Here is a 20896-nt window from a genome sequence, read left to right as displayed (position 1 = left end):
GAGCAGCTGCCTCCCTGACTGTCAGCAGAGCAGGAGTACCTAGAAAGCAGGACTCCCACAAAGTACTTCTGAAACCTGCTGTGCTCCCTGCCACTCTGTCAAGGTGCCTGCTGTTAAAATGACCAGGGATCTGGTGGAAAATTGAGGTTATTTGTTTATAACCAATTGGCAAGAAGGACAGGGAACCCTCTTAACTGACTCAGTCAAATTCAGGTGAAAAAGTGCTTTAAATCTGATGATCTAAAAGCACCGTGACACCGTTATGAAGAGAGGCTGAAAAGTTTTCTGTAGAAGAAAAACACTTTTCTGCTCTGGGAAGAACCAGCTTCCTTACCTGGAGCTCACTGCAGTGCCAGTCTTGGATGTGCTCCTGTTGCTGGCAAAGGCTTGACATTTCCAGGGGCTTGGTGTTTAAACTTCATTTCTGCCAAGGTTGTAGCTGACAGTCAAACTCTTGCCTGGATAAAGACTGATTCACTAGATCCTGTGCTTCTCCTTCCACTGTAGGTAGCCAACTACGGCGTAGGAGGCCAGTATGAGCCTCATTTTGATTTTGGAAGGGTAAGTCCTGTTTTGTCTTCACATCTTTCTTCTTCACAAGTGCTGTGTTTCTCTTTTTCAGGTGGCAAATTATGGAGTGGGAGGACAATATGAGCCCCACTTTGACTTTGCACGGGCAAGTAAAGAGCTGGAGGAGAGCTAGACCTGGTGAAGCCTGGGCCTCTGGCCTGGGGCACACTCTCTGTTCTTCAGTGCATATTAAATTTTGTAGCTCTTCCACTTTTCTAATCCATGTCAGTGGAGAAAGCCCTCTAAACCACCAGCTGAACCTGTGGAGGTTACTACCTGTAAGCTGTGTGCCAGCAGACTCCTGACAACTGGAAAAAGTCTTATCTCAGTGTCCTTGATTTTTAAATTGGATTTAAATTCCTCACCTGTTTTATTCCAGCTGTAATTGCAGACTGCTGAAATTCAGTTGGTTATTTACTGGGCATAATTCTGTGTGGTTTAACCCCTTCAGATTAACCTTAACCCTGCCAATCCCAGCCACCAACTCTGAATCAGGATCTCTGCTCTGTAAGCACCCTGCTCCAAGGCATTGCAACTGATGAGCAGGTTTTGTTTGGAAACACTGGGGTCGTTTCCTGGAGCAACAATTGCTGGAATTTCAATGCACAAAAATTGTGGGCACAGGGGGAGGCTTTAAAAACAGAGGGGTGACAGAAATTGGTATCAAAACTCATGAAAACGGGGTTCGTGCTTGTAAGTCGAGTTCTGAGCACCTCTGAGTTCCTGGTTTGTCACTGAGGCTTCCTCCCTGCTTCCCAGTTGGAATCCAGAGTGGAGCGTGGCAGGGAGGTGTCCCAGCTGACCCTGGGAGCAAGAGCTGCCCTGGCTGCTGCCAAGGACTAGGGGATGAGTGTAATTAAATAATTCAGTTTGCTGTGAGGAGGATTTATAGACTCAGCCTCAGACAGCACAGTTGTTCTTACCCATTAGAAATCTGGGCTTAACGCCCTCCCTCCCTCTCCTACAGAATTTCAAAGTGCCTGGTTTATTTAAATTAATAGATTGACTCCTATTGCATTCCTCCCCTCCTTCCAAATCCAGGGGCTGGATTAATTCTTCTGCATGAGTCTGTTGTGTGCTGCTGGCTCAGCAGCTGTGTGTCATTGACTGCTCTCAGCAACCAAAAAGAAATGCTGATGGAATCTGCCTGCTTTTGTTCACAGAAAGATGAGCCAGACGCTTTTAAGGAATTGGGAACAGGCAACAGAATTGCTACTTGGTTGTTTTATGTAAGTGATACATTTCTGCCACCTGTCACTGCATATTCTATACCATGGAATGATTTAATCCTTGCTTTTCTCTCGTTCTTTTTTACTGAAGGGACTTGCAAGTGAAGCAGCCACTAACTTTGGAGTAATACATATGGGGGAGGTTTTCTTACCCAGACTTTGTGGTTCTTCCATGTGTCTTAAGGAGGGTTTCCCCCCCGAATTTGAGCATTAGTTTAAATTATTTGCCTGCCTGTTTATTTTTGTGTTTGCATCATCATGTCCACTCCCCTAACACTCAAGTGGGAGGGACAAGGCTGGGACTGTACTGGGAACAGAGGGGTTTGGCCTTCTTAAGGGATTTACATCAAAATTAAACTTTTATGAAAAAGTGAGATTTTTATCAGCCTGAACTCACCTGTCCTTCTCCACCTGTTCAGATGAGTGATGTGTCAGCAGGGGGAGCCACGGTCTTCCCTGAAGTGGGAGCCAGCGTTTGGCCAAGAAAGGTGAGCAGGATTGATCCAGCAGATAAAACCACTCCCTCCCCACCTACCCACACAAACAGAGCTTTGAAATGAACCTCTGAAATATTTGTAAGCAGCACCTAACAGTGCTGTGATTTCCTTAAGTGCAGCAACTGGATTCCAAGGGCTCCAATAGTCCATGTGTGAATGCAAATGCAAAACCTTTAAATACTCCAAAACACATCTTGAAAATATTCAAATCTGTGAGTTGATTTAGTCTTGAGGCATCTGTAGCAAATTCTCCTGCCAGGTTTTTCCTTCCAGCAAGGTTTGCCTTTGCTGGCCTGTTGCTGAGCTTTAGTAAATAATCTTGGCTTTCTTAAACTGCTCAGGAGTTGAATGAAACCGGCTTAGGATTAAAAAAAAAAAAAAAAATTAAAAGCCAAGTACATAGACATGTGAAAGGAGATGTATTCCTAAGGAAACAATGTGGAAAAGAGACTTTGAAGGGACTCTCAGTTGAAAAGGAGAATCTGAAACACAAATGCACCTCCCTTTGCCTCAGTGGGTGTTGTAGAGAGCAAAGGGCTGAGTGTTGTGCCCTCCCCAGGGAACAGCTGTGTTCTGGTACAATCTCTTCCCGAGCGGAGAAGGCGATTACAGCACGCGGCACGCGGCCTGCCCGGTGCTAGTGGGAAATAAATGGGGTGAGTACCTGCCTCTGACCCGAGTCTGGGCACTCCTGGGGGGGTGGCATGGCTTTAGTTTACCTTGGGGCTTGAGAAATTATGTTCTTTGTAAAGAAATATATTTAATTTACTTCATCTACCTCCTATCTCTCTATATGTTAAATATATTCTATATAGTAACATAGTGTGTTACATGTATAAAGGAAATTAATACTGTATCTACTTTTAGAGTTTTTGTAGCTTTGCAGCCATACTGGAAGGTTTTGTTGTTTGGCTGTTTATTTTTATTAGACCAACTTCCCACATTTGTGCAGGGCAGTGGGGTTGGAACAAGGGAGTCTTTTTTTAAAGGCCCTTCCAACCCAAACCGTTCAGTGATTAGAAAATTGAGATTAAATTAAGCAACTTGTGCTTAACCAAAAGCTGGCCTAGAGCATATTTAGCTTCAGCAGGAGCTGACCACGTGCAGTGACCCAATCCCTTTGTGTCTTTGCAGTCTCCAATAAATGGCTCCACGAGCGGGGGCAGGAGTTCCGCCGGCCGTGCACGTTATCGGAGCTGGAATGAGGCAGCCTGGGCTCCTGTGTACTCCATGTGTGGGAAATGCACACACCTGCCAGTTTACAACTGACTAACAAACACTCCACTGCAGGTTCACCCCTGCCCACGCCGCTGTGGCAGCTGTGGACAGGACAAAACGTGCTTTTAGTTCCCTCCAAACCCCCCCCCAAAAAAGGTTTATCGACAGAAAATAACGAGGTTGACAAGTGTTACTGGAAAAAAAAAAAAAAGGACAAAATACAGATGAGGGCCACAACTTACAGTGGTGTTGTGTGTGGTGTTCCTGTCACCATCATCACTCTGAGCAGTGTGGGCAGCCAGGGGTTGTCTGGAGTCCTCCTCACACCTGCCAGGCTTAGGGCAGGATGGTTGCCTGGGAGGGCTGAATTAAAACCCATTCCTATTCCTCAGTCCCAGACACTCCACTCTTGGCTTTCCTCGAGTGCCTGACCACTGCAGGCACACTTTGTTTTTTCCTCTGGAAAAACAGGTTATTAGAGTGTTTTAGCCTGGTTTTCCACTTCCACAAAAGCCCCACTTTTTAAACTTGTCTTCCTTCTCAGCCTGTGTGGAGAATTTGGCTCTTAATCTTGGCCACACGAGCCAGCAGTTCCACAGGCAGAGTCAGGATCGTTCCACAGTGTCAGAGCAGCCTGGGAACACCCACAGCCCATCTCCCCTCCTCTTCTGCATGTTTGTCCACACAAACAAATGCTGCTTTTGTTCTGTCCTGGCAGCCAACTCTTCCCTCTGCTCCTTGGGCAGTGGGGATGGGGATGTTCCCATCTTCATTAATCAAAATTGTCGTGCCTTAGGACACTGGAATTTCAAATTGGTTCTGAGACTTCAGGTGCTGAGGTAACACAGAGTCCTCACAGAATGCTCCCTGCCCTCATCCTGCTCCCAGCTCTCAAGGTTTCAGGAGAAACTCTCAGCCTATTTATAGTCCTGAACCTTTTTTAGATGCAGGCTCACTTTCCTGAACCCTTTCCCTTTCACAGCAGGATTTTTAGCAAAATATCCTACTTATCTCACTAGCATGAGGACAAAAATCAAAGGAAGCTGCACCTGGCCTCTACCTTAAACAGTCCAATTTTCTGGATGATGATGATTTTACTGATTATGGGGTCAAGCCTGAAGTCTTTACCAAGGGAAAAATTCCAATTTTGGTTAATTGGGTTTTCTGCCTCAATAAAATCTTAACAATTGAGCCAAAATGTACAAAACCTATTGTTAAATGTGCTAGAAATACCTCTGGATTACTGGGAATGCAGTTTAAGGTACTAGAGTTGGAGGAACTGCATACTTTTGGAAGACACTTTAAAAAAGGTCTTTGCTGGAAAATAATTGTTAAATTTTTACTGAGCCTGGTAGCAGTGGGACCCTCAGAACTGCCCCTCCTTAGCCCTGCACCTTCCTGAATTTTGCCTGGCTTTTAGCAGCTGGAAAACGAGATCCATCCATAATGTGAGAAGTCTGCACAGTTCCCACCTCCCACCTGTGCTGCTCCTTTACCAAGAACAGGAGCTGATCAAAAATAAATTCACCCCAAAGATGCTGATCTTTGAGCACTAAATTGTAATAATTTAAAAAAAAACAAACCCAAATCCCTAAGATTTGTGCCTGAGTTTTCTCACTTGTCCATCAGTCTCCCTATCCATCTTTTCTCTTAGTTTAAGCTCCAAAGAGGGAACTGTGGCTGCAGGTACCTCCCACCACGTCCCTGCAAGTAAAAGGGAACAATGAGCAGTGTGGTGTTGGCAATCCTGCCTTTGGGACATCCAGAAATGTTTGTAGGGAAGCCAGTCCTGCCTAGTAAAGCAGCACAAAACAAAATTGCCATCAGGAACAGGTGTGGAAAACTCTTGCATTTGCTCTTACTGTCCCATCTCTGTTCAACAGTCACCAAGCATGAAAAAAAGCCAGAGCTGGGGAATTTTGCTCAGCAATTCCCTCCCTCACCTTCAATACCAGTGAGTACTTCCAGTGTTAGACAGCATCAGTCTCAGGCAGTGCTTGGGGAGTACAAATGTTCTGGTGCACGAACAAAAATCTCTCAAAATTAAATTTTGAGTCTGCTGAGGCACATCAGGAATGTTCCAGATTATGACAACAGGGTTGGCTTAGATTTTTAAAGTGCAGACAATCCCTATTTCCTCTCTCTCCACTGCAGTGGTTTCCATGCATCCAATGCTGACTGTGTAAGGGATTACACTGGTGCTGCTGCTTCTGCCTTATCCCATCATTTCTCAGAGGGCTTTTGGATCCCCCAGCGTGGCTCCTGTGTGAATCTAGTTTTGTATTAAACATGATTGAAAAACTGTCTGGGCTCACAGTGACTGACAACTGAGAAACTGCCTTACTGTTACATTATTTTTTTTTTTTGTAATAAAATCTTTAATGTATTAAAAAAAAAAAAAGTGAACAGGCTTAAAATAAAAGCCACTGCCATTAGCAGTGAGAAATCCTCCACATCCAACTCTCCTCATATGTGGCTGCTATAAATCTGATCACACAGAGTTTGATCACCATTTGTGGTGCTCTGTTCCCCTTCACCACCTCACTGGGCAGGTGCAGGAGCTGCTCCTACCCCAAATTCCTGTTCAACACTAAACTTTGTGTCTCCACAGCACTGAAGGACTGTGAGAGGGGAGGGCAGATAATGCTGGCCTGAAAAAGCAGGGTCAGCTGCTGAGGCTCCCTTTTCCAGGGGTGATAAATCTTTATTTTGTGAAGCCAGGAGGTCAAACAATCACTTCCCCTGGAATGGTTCTGGGGAGGGGAATAAAGCACCAGAGATTGCAACAGCACAATGAACTCACACGTGGGAAGGTCAGGCTGGCCTCTCCCATAACCAAAACCTCTGGGGTTTGTACACCACAGCCCTCCTTAATGTAGAGACTGAAACTCTCAGTGGGGAAAAACGTGGCTGGGACTGCAGTGTGCCTGAGGTAATCCTGCAGAGCTTGTGCTTAATTCCCATCAGGAACCTGAATAAAAAGCACATCAAGGGCTGGTGAGAGGCCTTGGCTTGCAGGTAGAGAACTGCCCCTGACACAGCTGATGTGCTCACAGATTTGGTAGCTGTGGCACAGGAAATTAGCCTAAAGTGCACCAACACTCTTCTATTTTGGAAAGGTGATGGGGTTCCATCATCCCCTGCTGCTGAGCTGCTGCCCTGCCCCAGCCAAAACGTGCCTTGGAGGAAGGGAAGGGCTCTGGATCAGGCTGGAACAGCCCTGTCCCACCCCAGCAGTGACTTCCCACCATCCTACCTGGGGCTCCTCTGGCACAGCCACACCTGGAGCGTGGCCATGGGGGGTCACCAGCCAGGGTGGGGACCTCAGCAGCTGGAAATGCAGGGTAAGGTCAGAGACAGGGAAAAGGCCTGTGAATGGCACAGGGCAGGATAAGATGAAGAGAAAGGAAAGGGTCTGACAGGATCATAGAATCCCAGAATGGTTTGGGTTGGGAGGGACTTAGAGCTCATCTAGTTCCACCCCCTGCCGTGGGCAGGGACACCTTCCATCAGAGCAGGCCTTGTCCAACCTGGCCTTGGACACTTCCAGGGATCCAGGGCCAGCCACAGCTCCTCTTGGCAGCCTCCTGAGGGCCTCACCACCCTCACAAGATAGAATTTCTTCCCAATATACCTTCTACCCCTTCCCTCTGGCAGTTTGATGCCCTTCTCTCTTGTCCTGTCACTCCAGACCCTTGTCCAAAGTCCCTCCCCCGCTCTACCAGAGCCCCTTTAGGCACTGGAAGGGGCTCTGAGGTCTCTGCAGTTTCCTCATTTCTAGGCTGAACAATCCCAGCTGTTCCAGCCTTTCCTCCCAGCAGAGCTGCTCCATCCCTCTGATCATCCTGGTGCCTCCCCTGGCCTCTCTCCAGCAGCTCCAGGTCCCTCCTGTGCTGGGCCCCAGGGCTGGGGCAGCTCTGCAGGTGGGGTCTCACCTGAGCACAGGGACAGAGGGGCAGAATCCTCTCCTACAGCCGGGGGAAAGGCAGCACAAGGCTGAAGGGACCTGCACAGGGACTGCAGAGACTGGACCTGCCCACACTCTCGGCCCCATCAGGGAAGGGGTCTTTGACCACCCCCAACCACCCTCCCCCGGCTGCTGGACTCTGACCTCGGAGGGATTTGGGTATTTCATCATTGAAATATGATCCTTCCCATAATCAGTGACTCACCCGGCTGCTTCGGATCCCCCACTGACCCGAACCACCTCTTCCCCCTGCTGAACACCGACCAGAGCCAGGAGAAGGAGCTCAGCCCCTCAATCCCACGTCCTCCCCAGCACAGTGCCACGGGAAGGAGGAATCGCAGCCCCAGGAGCTGATGCGGAGTTTTCCCAGCTCCATCAGGGGTGGGGGCCCATTCCCACAGGCGAGGGGGACACAGGAGGCGGCGGCAGGAGGGGACAGGCCGGGTGTAGCCCCCTGTCCCTGCCCATCCAGGAGCGCTGCCAGCAGCCCCGCAGTGTCCCTGGGAACGCGTGACTCACCACGGCCCGGGGCCGCTCTATATTTAAAGCATTACGGAGGCAGAAATGAATGCACGCAGTCAGGAGCTGCCTGCGCCGAGGTCAGCGCCAGGTTCACAAAGCAATCGTCAGAGTTCACCACCGTGGCAAAAAAAAAAAAGCATCTGCACCCCTTAAATCTTCAGAGAGAGAAAAGCTGACCAAGGGAAGGGGGTTTTGTGGCTGGAGTGGGGCGAAGGGAGGCCAGAGAACCTGCAGGGTCCCACTGTGCACGTCCACAGTCGGGAAGTTCCTCGCTGCTGCAGCTGCTGAGCCACTCCCCGAGGGAAATCTGGAGGTTACTTTTACCCAATCCTACATTTTTCCCGGTCTTCAGAATTCAAAGTCTGGGTGCAACCAAGCTATTTGCAGCTGGACTGAAAAGCTCTCAGGAGGCTGGTTTAGGGAGGGAAGGAAGGAAAGTGGCTCATCCCCGGGTCAGGGCAAAGGGGCTGCCACGTTTTGGAAAAGCAGTTCAACTACTTTTTATTCACAAACCTTTGCTTCGGGACCAGTGACAAACTAACAGGAAAGTTTCTGACTCCTCTTTACCCAGGCTCTGCTCTCTGCCAGCTGCTCCCTCCCCTCCCTGTTCGATTTTCCTAATTCCAATTGATTTTGCAAACAGCCTGGGCTTCAGAGCCACCCGCTCCCGGCTGCATGTCCTGCTCATGCCACATTCCCCGTGGTTTGCCTCCTCTGCAGTCCTGCCAGCGTTTCTTCCCCTCTCCCTTCGCCTTCAGCAGCACATGGATCAGTCACCAGGGACTGAGGGATGACAAAGAAAGCTGTGCTCTGGAATTGCCTCCAGAACAACCCTAAAAGGCTCTACATAAAAGCAGGACACCATGCAGAGACACCCAGAGGCTCCTAGACATTTCCAAGCTATTCCCAAATAGCTGTGTTGCTCTTTTCTACATTAATTTCTGCCAGGCTGTTGGCAAAGGCTGGGAGAGCTGGGTCTGCAAACTGGAATGCCAGGCAGAGCAGGGATTGAAGCAGCAGAGACACCAAAGGCTCCACTCACTGCAAGACACAGCGTGGGGCTCTTCAATCCAGTTTGCCCTGCACTGGGGCTCCTGACAACAAATTCCAGGGACCATTTCCACCCACGACTGCCACCAGCATGGTCTGAACAGCAGGAGAGGCCCGAGCTCTCCAGTGCTCCTGCAGGGAAGTCCTCACTTCCCCAGCACCCCCTCTGCCCTGTGCCAGGGGTGACACAGATGTCACAAAAGGCTTATTCTAGGCAGGGATTTGCTGATTCCCAAACTGCCAACCTCCCTTTCCCAGTTTTTTCTGCCTCTGGGTTTATCTCCCCAAAAGGCAAAGCTGGTTTGAGGTTCCCCTGGGACCTCCTGCACTCCTAAACGTCCCCTCACCCATAACTCAGCCCTGGCAGCCATGGGCCTCAGAAGAGATGGAACAAGCAGACAGCAGCGGCCTCTGGCTCCACACCATTTCACAGGAGAGGGACTAACCAGCTTGTTTGCTCCCTTCCCCACTTCTCTGACTTACCCATCTAAGAACCCAAGCCCTGGCTGTGGTTTCTCCTCCTTATCCCATGTCTGGAGCTCATCACCCAGGGCCACGTGCAGGGACACAGGCAGTGCCATGGAGCTCTGGCCCTTCAGAAGCAGCAACGCAGCAGGGCTGAATCTCCTGCAAAACAATAAAATGCCAGAATTTGCATCTGTGTTTGGCACAGATTTGAAATGCCTGCAGCCCAGCTCCTCCTGAGAGGCCGTGCTGTGCTGGGGCACATCTGAAAAGCTTTCTAACAGCAGCCAGAGCCTTCCTACACCATTTCCCTTCTCCATTCTTTGTGAGTCGTTTGCTTTGTCTTTTGCTGTTGGTGTTCATTTGGTTGCTTTCTTTTTAATGAGCAGCTCTGAGCCCTCTACCAGCTGAGCAGCCCCTGGGTCGTGGCAGGCCTGGTCCCACTCCAGAACCAGGACCCATTCCCTGGCTCAGGTTTCAGTGCCAGCCTTTCCTCCTGGTCACCTGTGCTATCTATACATGTTTAATTTACATCTCACAGGAGCTGTAACAACCAGCCACATCACATCAGCCCCCAGTGCACATCAAAGGCAAGCGCTCACCCACCACATTGATCCTGAAATAGCCCTGAATGCAGTGTTTGTAACCCCAAACTACTCCAGGCTGCTGGATCAACCCCTCTGAAGCTCCGTGGGTTTGCTAGGAGCAATCCCCCCAGCAGCTAGGCTGGGTGAAGGTCTCATCCCACCCCTCACGTAGCCAGGAGGCCCGAGGAAAAGGCAAGGGGTGCTGCTCAGCCTGCCCGAGCAGCAGAAATTTTGGACAGACACTCTTCATCTGCCGGCAGGCTGGGGAGGGAGTGAGTGGTCCACGCGATGCCCTGGGGGCACAGACCCCGCTCCGGGAGCTGCACAGGGACCTGTCCCGGCGGGATTGTGCAAACTCCCAGCTCCGGGAGCTGAAGCCGCTCCGCATCTCGGCGCTGCACTTTGTACCCCGGCTGCGCTGAGCTCAGGCCGGCTCAGCGTTTAAAGTCCAGGCAGAGGGAGGCAGCGGCCGTGCAGAGCTCGGCTGTCCCCGCTCTCCTGCCCGGGGCTCGGCACTGCGGCATGCGGCTGCTGCTGCGGGCAGCGCTCCTGTGCCTCTCCCTGCGCTTGGGCCACGGCACCCAGGAGGCAGCAGCCGACAGCCCCGGCCACCAGGACCCGACAGCGGAGCCCTCCTATTCCGACTGGGGCATCGACACCATCCGCGGCGGCTTTGAGACGGTGAACAGCTACTTCGACTCCTTCTTGGAACTGCTTGGGGGGAAAAACGGGGTCTGTCAGTACCGATGTCGATATGGTAAGTGAACCTCACTGCTGCCGGCTCCCCTCTCCTTCCCTCCTGGCCGGGGACACCGAGCCCCCACCTGCCCCGGGAACTGCCCGCTCTGGAAGGCGCTGCGAGCGCAGACACGGCAGGGAAGGATGCAGGTTTTCCTGGAAGGGCTGTCCAGCTCCCCGGAGCCTGGGAGAGGACAGGGAGGGGAGGCTGAGCCGGCAGCGCTAATCTCAGCAACCTTCGGAGTGTCCTTGCTGAGCAGTTGTGAGCTGGCCGGCGCGGAGGAGAGATAACGGGGACAAACCTCACGTCACCGGGAGGAGCCTTTAGTACTCCGGGCAGCTCCTGCTTGCTTTGGGATTCACCAAAAAGGAATAGTTTTGTTTGTCCTGGGGGCAGGATGAACCAAATGGGTTCACGTGATGGGCTCGGAGCTGTGGGGTGACAGGGCCATCAGCAGGGTACCCCTGGAAACAACCAGGACAAAGAGATGCTGCAGGGCTGGGACCTCAGCTCCCTGCCAGGGGCAGAGGGGCCATAAGGAGGTTAAAATCAGTCTGAAAGTTGCTGAGATTTTTGTTTTGTTTCATAAATAATATCATAGAATGGTAGAACAGGCTGAGTTGGAAGGGACCTATCAGGATCATTGAGCCCAACTCCTGGCCCTGTGCAGGACACCCCAAGAGTGCCTGTGCCTGGAAATGTTGTCCAAACACTCCTGGAGCTCTGGCAGCTATGAAACCACTTCTCTGATCAGCCTGGAAATACTTCCAGCTCCAAATTCAGAGCAGAAAGGGACTTGCCCTCCTTAATGTTGAGACTGAAAGCTCTGGGAGTGGGAAAAACGTGGCTGGGACTGCAGTGTGCCTGAGGTAATGCTGATACACAGAGCTGGCTTCAGGGAGCCTCAGGACCCACCAGATTGTGCAGAAGGTACTGCTTTTGGACACATCCAGAGGGCTCTCCCTGCCTGTCCTTGTGAAAAGCACCTCCAGAGAGAAGCACAAATCCCTGCTCACACCCCAGGAGCAGCCTGCATCTTACTGGAACAGTGTTTTACCTAGAAAGGAAAACAAGCACATCCTTAGCCCAGCTCTCATCCTCTGCTGAATAGCTCATTAATCACTGCCTGAAGGGGGAAACTGCTGAAATGCTGCTCACGTGCTCCAGGGGTCTTGCTGGACCTTTCCAGGACCGTTTGTCCTTGCTAATCTCTGGCACAGACATTGCAAACTGCGAGTGGAGAGGATGCTGGGATGGTCCCAAACCAGTGAGAGCCAGTGCTTGCTCTGAAGGATGAACACAAACCATCTTTGTGCTGAATCAGGGCCTGATTGCCTTTTTTTTTTCCCCCAGGCATGAAGCAAAAATTATTCCTTCTTACTTATTTCTGTTTCAGCCAAGAGATATCAATAATAGCTTATTTTGCCACGGTAAAGGTCAGGACTCACCTGTGATTGCCACATCCATCTTCAGCTGAGCACATGGCATTTGGCTGTTCCAGCTGTAAGACTCTCCTGATTTTTCAGCAGCTACTGAGGTCTGGAAACAACCAACTTGATGGATTACTCCCTTAAATCAGGACGTTAGGGTTACACTAGCATTTACTGGCAAAAATACCCTCCTGCTTACAAAGTCTCACTGGGCATCTCAGGGGAAACAAACAGCCTGAGCTGGGAGTGGAGCCCTTGTAGCTTCCTCCTGGCCAGGCAAGACTCCAGTGCTTTGCTCAGCATTTGGTCCTGAAGGGTTTAAGATGAGGGGGGCACCTCCAGGCTGTGAGAAAAGCCTTCAAAGCCAGCTCTCCAACAGGGCATGCAAGGCTGGGTGTGTGCAGGCACCTCTGCTCAAAGCCTGCCTGCCTGGGGCACACAAACAACAATGGACCACCCAAAACTGCAAGGAGCCCTGAGACCATCCATCCCCCCAAAAATACACTCGCCTCCCCCTGCCAATGTCCCAGCACTGCAGTGCCTGAGACCTCCTGCATCGCCAGCTGGCTGCTTTCCAGCCTGTTGGAACAGCTACAACAGCCTGGGGGCATTAAAATGCATCAGGAAAACTCAACTTCAGTTCTAGGGCTGCGCCAACAAGGCAGTGAAATCTATCTTCTCTTGCCTGTAAGGATGGGGAAGCAATAAATGATAACAGGAGCACTGAGTAGATGCTCACAGAGAGGCAAGAACACCTGATACTCCTGTTTTGCTTTTGTTTTCCTGTTAACTAGAACACAAGATGTGGGGGAGAGGTTAATTGTGGTGTCTTGGACTTGACCTAGATGAGAAAGAGTACAAAGGGGCACTTGACAAGTTTTAAAGCTCTGTTTTGCAGAGGGGAGGGGACAGGAGTCCTACAAGGGCTTATCCTGAAGGCAGTTTGATGTTTTGTGGATCAGCACAATCCTTATGTGAGGGTTGTTTTTTTTCCCTCAGGACAACTTTCTAAAACATTATAATAGCTGTGACTTTGGAATTGAAGATCTGGAAAGGCAGCTGTCTTTGGCTGGGGACTGGATAACTGGATGATCTTAAAGGTCCCATCCAACCCAAGCCATTCTATGATCTCCACATCCCCAAAAAGTCTCCCTGCTACTCAGACTTGCCATCTTATCCCAGTCAGTGTGCTGCAGGAACAAAATCTACAATCAGTATTACAAGCAAGTCACTCAGATTTGACTCCATCCTGTGAAACCCACGGTGGATTTTGAACTTTCCTTTGCCTCCTGCATCAGTTCAGGAACATTTGAATTCTGAGTCCCAGTTCCCATCCCTTTCCAAAAAACCAACAAGGCTCTTTTGGAAGGGGAAGATTACCTGTGGCACCTTGCAGCTGGACAGGGTTTCACTTTGTTATTTATTTGTAGCAAATCTGTCATTTAAGCAAAACAGCTCTGGCAAAGTTTAATTGAGAGGTGCTGGGAACACTCCTACATAAGTCCCTCTGAAGCTTTTGTTTTGATTTGTAAGACCTTCCCAAGGGCACAGCAGATTTATGGTTGAATTAACCACTGGCATTTTAGGTACCTCAACAGAAAAATGGGGAAAGCATCTTAAATAATTCCTGGTGCTGACAAGAAGCAAGAAGTGAAAATGGAGTTTAAAAGAACCCAACCCTGCCTTGAAGGGCTGAATTAGATCCATTTCATGTCTATATAAATTCTCTAGCAGTGCTCAGGGAAGCAGAAACTTAACCTTTGATGTGATGGGTTTCAGAAAGCTCAGCTCACACGTGTTTTTGTTGGAGAATTCACACAGTTTATGTTTTCCCAGAGCAAGGACAGGACCCAGGAAATGGCAGGAGTTGTGTCAGGGCAGGGTTAGGCTGGATATCAGGAAAAGGTTCTTCCCCCAGGGGGTGGTCAGGCACTGAACAGGCTCTCCTACAAAAATCAGATTAAAATGCTGCTGAAGGTACTGCTAGAGCTGGCTGTGAGCTGGACTCTTCCTACATTGGGTAAATAATTATTCACAGAGGGACTTCTTGCTCCTTTATGCATATTAAGAAGCAGACTGAGGAAGGTGCAGAGATTAAGGGGATATAAATGATTTGCAGAAGGTGGTGGTGCATCACCACAGGCAGAAAATGGACCAAGACCTGCTCAGAGCAAGATCAGACATGCAAGGTGTGCCACAGTCTGGGGGAGATCCACAACACACCAACAGTCCAAGAGTGAGGATAGAAGGATCCCACTTGCTGTAATGTAACCAGCAGTGTTTGGGGATGCCAAAGGGGAGCTCTGCCTGTCACTCCTTGCTTTTTGGACCTGGCCTTGGAAGATCAGCTTTCCTAACCTTTGTCCTGTCTTTTCTTTCCCAGGGAAGGCTCCCATGCCACGGCCTCACTACAAACCCCAAGAACCCAACGGCTGTAGCTCCCATTTTCTGGGGCTCAAGGTACCCGAAAGTGTATGTACTGTCCCACCCACCACTCCCAAAGGATGCAGCTCTCTCATCTCACCACCAGCTCATCATTCTGGGCAAAGGAAAAGGCTGGGCTGGGCTGTGCAGCTCGGTGACAACAGGCTGTGTGCACACAGCAACACCTGAGTGCATCCTCCACACCTGCCCCCTTCACCTCTTCCCACACTTTTTGCCTCTGCCAAGCACTGGATTAAACTCACAGGCTTTAACACTGCACCCGCTCGTTAGCTTAAAGGCAATTAATGAAGTGATATTGGAATCACCAGGAAAAGCTTTCCCAGGAGGCTCTCGGAGCAGGGATTCCTATTTAGCTCATGCATTATTGCTGCCCATGGAGTCTGCAGCAATTAGGCAGATTCCTGCCCTGACAACCCCTCTCTTTGCAGCCAGTTTTTCATGTTAGGTTTAATTCCTGAGACTCTATTTCACTGCAAACCTTGTGGGCATTTCTGTGGTGCCTCCTCTGTGCCCAGGCAATCACGAGTGCAACGAAGGAACAATTCATCTCTTAAATTTTACATGAGGAAGGGCAAAAAGAGGAATCATTTATAACAAGCTAACAAGTCCAGTCTCTCCAGGAGACAGGCCTTCTGCCCCATCACCCCCAGGGTTATTAGCTAAGCTTACAGGGAGCAGAACTCCCCTGCCCATGCTGTGCTTGTCCTCGGCCTCAAGTGCATCCCTGAGAAATAAGGCACTAAATTACTTAGGGCACATTTATTAGGCCAAAAAAGCAGGACCTTGTGAGGTTGTGGGAGAAAGAGGAAAGAGAAAAGGAGCCTTTGCCACTGTTGGCAAGGACATGGAGCTCCCTGATGAGGTCTGACAAATGAAAACCAGAAAATGGCCATGGAGGGGCTGTTTCCCACCTCTCTACCAGACGGTAACTCCCAGCACACAGAGACGAGAAGAGAATGTGATGTAGCCTGCACTGAACCTGCACCACTGACACCACTGTGCTGCTCCCTCATCCTCCTTTAGATGCTGAGGGAGCAGCACACATTCCCTCCTGCTGCCCCAGCTATCAGGAACAGCTTCTGGAAAAGGAGCCAGCTGGGCTCCGCAGCACCTGACCCCGTTCCAGCTGTGTGAGCCTGAGGCCAGGACGCAGCCAAGGGACACTTCTTCTCTCTTTCCCCAGCTAGACTTGGGCATCCCTGCCATGACCAAGTGCTGTAACCAGCTGGACATTTGTTATGACACCTGTGGGGCCAACAAATATCGCTGTGACGCCAAGTTCCGCTGGTGCCTCCACTCCATCTGCTCCGACCTCAAGCGCAGCCTGGGCTTCGTCTCCAAGGTGCAAGGTAGGCTGCCCACCTCACATTCCCTGGGCAGGGAGGCCTGGAGGGGAGGGTGTGGGCAGGGAGCCCCTTCCTTGCCAAAAAGGAAGCAGAACTCTGCAGTAGGGAGCAGCATGTTTGCCCTGCAACTTGTCACGACTGGGTGAGATCTGTCCCCTCTGCCACACACTTCTGTCCCAAGGCTGGAGACCTATGGTTGTTATCTGCATTTAGAAAACATTTACAATGTGTGAAAAAACCCACAAACAACCCTGGAAGCAATTCCTTTAAAACTTGGATACACTCCCAGACAGTTCAAGCACCTTCACAGGATACCAAACAAGCCTCCCAGGGCCAGTGAGGCACACACTGAAACCTGTACGTGGCCAGGGGCCAGCAAAACCGAGAGAGACAAGGACAGGGTTCTCAGGGATCTTCTCTCACATAAGAGATGATGATGATGATGATGATGATGATGATGGCACTAGGGACACACCAGGCTGGGTGGTGGCTAAGCCACTGCAGGTTCAGAAGGGTTGACAAAGCTCTAGTGATGCACCAGCAGCTCAAGTGCCACCCTGGTTTTGCCTAATTTAACTCTCCTCAGCCTGAGAAGTCTGAGAAGAGCTTTTTTGGTAACCTCTGCTGACGCCCTGCTCTAAGGTATCCTTAAATAAGGATTTGTTTTCCAAAGGTGCAGCCTGATCAGGACACATGGGAAGTCTGCATGACACCAGTACTAGTGCAGATGGCTTCCTACCTGGTCACAAATAAATGCATGGAAAGAGTACCCAGGCCAGCAAGAGAAATCAAAGACATGGACTGAGACACAAGTGCTGCAGGCTGAGCACAGCCAATCTTTCATGGTCACCCTTATCAACAGGTCCTAACACAGCCAACTTCTTCTCTCTCCACATTTTCCCTTGACACTTTTTCATATGGTTCCTTCTTGCTCTCTGCATGCAGCAGCGAAGCAAAGCTAGATCCTAGGGAGTCAAGGTTAGAGCAGAGCCCACACTCCTGGGCTGAGCCAAGCTGCCTCTGCCAGGCTGGATTCCTCCAGCATCTCTGTCCTGGCTGCTGTAGGAGGCACAGGTAACACCAATGAACCTCTGAGCCATCCTCCCCTCTCCTTGGGCTCTACAGATCCTGTCCCCAGGGCTGCTCTGAGCAGCTCCTGTCACAGTCCTCCTCCACAGCCATCCCAGCTCTTATCTGGCATCCAAAGCCTTGTTTTCCCCACTGACTCACCACAGCCTCTCCAGTGCCTGCCAAGTGAGCAGCCTCCTAAGGGAACAGGAGCTCTGAGGTGTTTGCAGAGGAGAAAACAGTCCCAAAGGCAAGGCTTTCCCAACTTCATCATGCATACAGCAATCAATGCCAGTAAATAAACCCTAAAGAACTAATATTAACCTGTTTTTTTACTGACAAGCACTTTCAGGGTTGTTTATTGGGGTGAGGAGGGGTTAGCAGTCAGGCAGTCAGCTGCTCCAGCTGCTGTAGGATTTTTCATGCTGGCTGGCAGGTGGCATCATAACTCCCCAAAAAGCCCAGAAAGGTTGGTTAATAGTGGCTCTAGGCAAAGCTGAGAGGAGGAGGAGGAGTGTGGAGGCCTCCTGGGAAATCTGCTTGGTAAAGAGTGCTGTTTGCAGAGCCCCAGATGATCCATCAACCAGTAAGGCCTGAAAGAGGCAGGAAAAGAGGGGTTTAGGTGGGGAGAGGAATTACTGCCACCCTGGGGAGAAAAGAGGAGGGAACCTCAGGATTTAGGATTTTAGAGAAAAGATGACAGCCCACGCTTCCAAGTGCAAGGGAACAGCAGGTGAGTGCAGGCCTTGGGCTGGGAGTGCCCCTGTCCTTACCTGCCCATCCCATCTCCTCCACAGCCTGTGAATCCATGGCAGACACGGTGTTCAACGCCGTCTGGACCCTGGGCTGCCGGCCCTTCATGAACAGCCAGAGGAGCGCCTGCATTTGCAGCGAGGAAGAGCGGGATGAGCTGTGAGGAGGAGCAGCTGCCCCGGTCTCCGTGAGCCCCTCTCCAGCACAGTGACTCCTGCCAGGCCCAGCAGGGGCTGGGGACCCGGGCTGAGGTGGCTCTGGCACAGCTGAGCCAGCCCATGGACAGAGGGCAGCCGTGCCTGCTGCAGGTGCAGCTCCACAGCCCCTTTCCAAGCCCTCCAGGCAGCAGGATCCCATGCCAGCTCTTTCCATCAGGAGAGGCAAGCAGGATGCAGTGCTGGTTATAAACACGGGGCTTACCTTAAATACACACTATTACCTCCCCCCACCCTGTAACTCTCTAATTTGCAGTGCAAGGCATTAGGTTTCTGCAAGCCCTGTGAAATTCCCAGTCCATGGATGTGCTATTTACATTTTTGCACCACTGGTGACAGACTGAAGAGGGGAAATTTGCTTTCAGTACGTTGCTCACGCCCATCCCTGACACTTTCCATCCTGTCATTACACACCTGGACAACCCTGCATATTTAAATAGTTGGTGGGTCCTAAACTGATTTAAGACATCTGGAGATCTCTTAAGCATGAGTTAAGGGGAAGGGCTTGAGGTGTTTGTGGTACACAATTGATATTTGGGACCAAAGCCCACCATTTAATTTATCAGATGTGAAACCACAGCCCTCTCCCCCAGTCTCAGGAGATGAAGCTGCATTCTTTTCACCAGTGTCACGCACATCTATTTAATTACTTCTCTCCTATAGCATTTACCCAAGCTTTGCCCTTAGGATCCCTTTTTACACAGAATGGCTGGGTATCCACCTCCATCTCTCACACGAGGGAAGCAGGAGGCTCACAGTGGCTCTGGATGAGATATTCCAAATTCTGGAGGCTTATCTGTCAGGTGACAGGACTTAACGTGCTACCTCTGTGGGGCTGCTATCAGCAGCCTCAGACACCATTCCTTCTAAAACGTGCTTAATACTCCCATCTGTTATGGGGAGCTTTCTCTGCATGCAAAACCAGCATTTTGCCTCCACAGAACATTGGCAAACAGCTTTCAGCTGGGTTTCTTGTTGGAAGGAAGCTGCTCCTGGGTGTGTGAGTGCCTTGCCACGTAAATATTTCAGCGGCTCCTGCAAACGTATTTATGGTTATGTTCTTCCATCTGCCACAGAGAAGTTAAGGCTGCAAAAGGGTGATTTAACAAGAGTGGAAAGAGTCTGTCTTGGTTGCTTTTCTTCCAGTTTAAAAGGGTTTAAAATGTATGCATGGAGCTGTGAATTATTCAAGCCCTGTATTCCTGTTCCTGCCAGTCACCTTTGCCTTACAGTGAGCAGCACCGAGATGTTCAGCTGACCCCAAGTGGGCTGGAACAAGAAGAGCCCGCTGGTATGCAGACCAGGAAAGTGGAAATGGCTGCTTGGGGTGTGTACTGGCTTGGGTTCCATCACAGAGGACTTCAACACTGATCAGATACAATGACAGCCTTTCCTAGCTGGGCTAATGCCACTGCAGAGGGAATTCTGCATTGCTGAGGTTCACCACTCTGCCAGAGCACAAGGCTGGACATAACCTTGGTTATCCAGCTAAGAAACACATACTTTTGGCTAGGGGATGGGAAGGGAACATTCCTTATTCAAGACAATCCCCAAACTTTGTATTTTGTTGGTGAAAAGGTGCCTGTGGCCAGTTTAAATGTGAACATACTCTAATGATTAAATGACAAAAAAGAAATTCAAACAGCTGTACTGTCTATGTTCAATAGTTGGCTGGATGGCAAATATCACAAATTATTTTATAGTTCAACTGCTATCAGATTAAAGCCAAGCAACTGCTGGCAGGTGATGACACACACTGGAGAAATCAAAAGGTTCTGAACAAAATCTCTGTACCCAGACACCGATGTGCTGGAGACATCGCTGACATAAATCATAATTTCTCCCTGCCTTCAGACTGCCACTCATCCCAAAACCCTAGAGACCAACAGGCCAGCTACTTAATAAATTCATTTTTCACTGTGGTAATCTGAAAAACCCCACCAGCAGCTCCACAAGGAAATATTTGAACCTTTAAGTGGTGGCAGTGACTCTGACAAAGCACCAGGTAATCCTGTGGAGGAGCAAACCAGCGCATGGACTCCAGTAAAACCGCATCCCAACTAAAAACTGCTTCCCCTCCGTGCCACTCCTGCTATCCAGGGATGCACAGCCATGGAAGCAGCTGATCACAGGATTCTCCAGGCTGCTGTACAAACCTTGGGTTGTCTTCAGTTCCACCCTGCTCTGGACACAAAGACAGCACTTTGCTCATCCCATGGCTTCCTCTTGACTTTGTGCATTTGGCAGGATTGTTTTCAGCTGCAGAGTGGAAAAGCTGCTTCACATGAATGTGTCAGGAAAAACCAAATCATGTGCACAATAACTGAAATAAGCCAGGAAAGGAACTTCTCCCCCCACATGAACAAACAAAACCAGTTGATGCTCCAGAAGGCACCAGATAATTAATTTCATTTCCCAGCTCTTGTTTTATCAAAACAAATACATTTAGCGGAGGCTGCCTGAAGAAAGAAATTTCCACAGGGAAACTGCCCCTGTGGTCCTAATGCAGATGTGAATCAGCAGAACAACAATCCTAGGAGAAGCCTTTTTCCTTTCTTTTTCTTTCACACATGGTTAGATACCACACAAAAAGTGTCTTTCCATTTACACCTACTTATCATAATAGAAATATCTTTGTTTAACACACACACACACACACACGTTATTTCCAAGACTAGAAAAGCAGCCATGAAACTATTTAGAAAAATTATTAAACTCTCAGCCATTAAATGTTCATTCCTGACTGGAATCTCATTTGCCAGAACAAATAAATCTGTGAAACAGGTTGAAATGTT

General features: G+C 49.9%; 2 protein-coding genes and 1 long non-coding RNA gene across 8 annotated transcripts in view; 2 read left to right on the top strand and 1 right to left on the bottom strand.

Moving 5' to 3' along the window:
• The window catches only part of P4HA1 (prolyl 4-hydroxylase subunit alpha 1), a 27734-nt gene extending 21819 nt beyond the window's left edge, over positions 1–5915 (top strand). For 2 of the 4 annotated variants that reach the window (XM_015632680.1, XM_015632681.1), the window contains exons 11-15: positions 623–676; positions 1734–1799; positions 2219–2287; positions 2856–2952; positions 3431–5915. In XM_015632680.1, coding sequence (XP_015488166.1) covers positions 623–676; positions 1734–1799; positions 2219–2287; positions 2856–2952; positions 3431–3501 — 357 coding nt within the window. In that variant the 3' untranslated portion in view covers positions 3502–5915. Of the gene's footprint in view, positions 1–507; positions 562–622; positions 677–1733; positions 1800–2218; positions 2288–2855; positions 2953–3430 lie in introns of all 4 variants that reach the window. The other 2 variants (XM_015632678.1, XM_015632679.1) reach the window with 1 other exon arrangement.
• Positions 1–18013, bottom strand: part of LOC107206686 — a 22117-nt gene extending 4104 nt beyond the window's left edge. The window contains exons 1-3 of one of the 2 annotated variants that reach the window (XR_004498108.1): positions 17907–18013; positions 12293–12383; positions 9537–9680 (exon numbers count right to left, since the gene is read on the bottom strand). This is a non-coding gene — a long non-coding RNA (uncharacterized LOC107206686). Of the gene's footprint in view, positions 1–9536; positions 9681–12292; positions 12830–17906 lie in introns of those variants that run through there. The other variant, XR_004498107.1, reaches the window with a different exon arrangement.
• PLA2G12B (phospholipase A2 group XIIB) lies at positions 10159–20896 on the top strand. Of its 2 annotated transcripts, none has more exons than XM_015632685.2 (4): positions 10159–10862; positions 14658–14746; positions 15903–16068; positions 17931–20896. In XM_015632685.2, exons 1-4 carry the CDS (start codon positions 10628–10630, stop codon positions 18047–18049), a joined length of 609 nt encoding a protein of 202 aa, XP_015488171.1. In that variant the 5' UTR covers positions 10159–10627; the 3' UTR covers positions 18050–20896. The 2 variants fall into 2 exon arrangements, with proteins under 2 accessions (XP_015488171.1, XP_015488172.1); XM_015632686.2 differs by having other exon boundaries at positions 10166–10862; positions 14658–14734.

This window comes from Parus major, chromosome 6, assembly GCF_001522545.3.
Source record: "Parus major isolate Abel chromosome 6, Parus_major1.1, whole genome shotgun sequence".
In the NCBI taxonomy this organism is placed as follows: domain Eukaryota; kingdom Metazoa; phylum Chordata; class Aves; order Passeriformes; family Paridae; genus Parus; species Parus major.
Note: the sequence above shows the minus strand (reverse complement) of the source record. Positions and strands in the feature narration are given on the sequence as shown.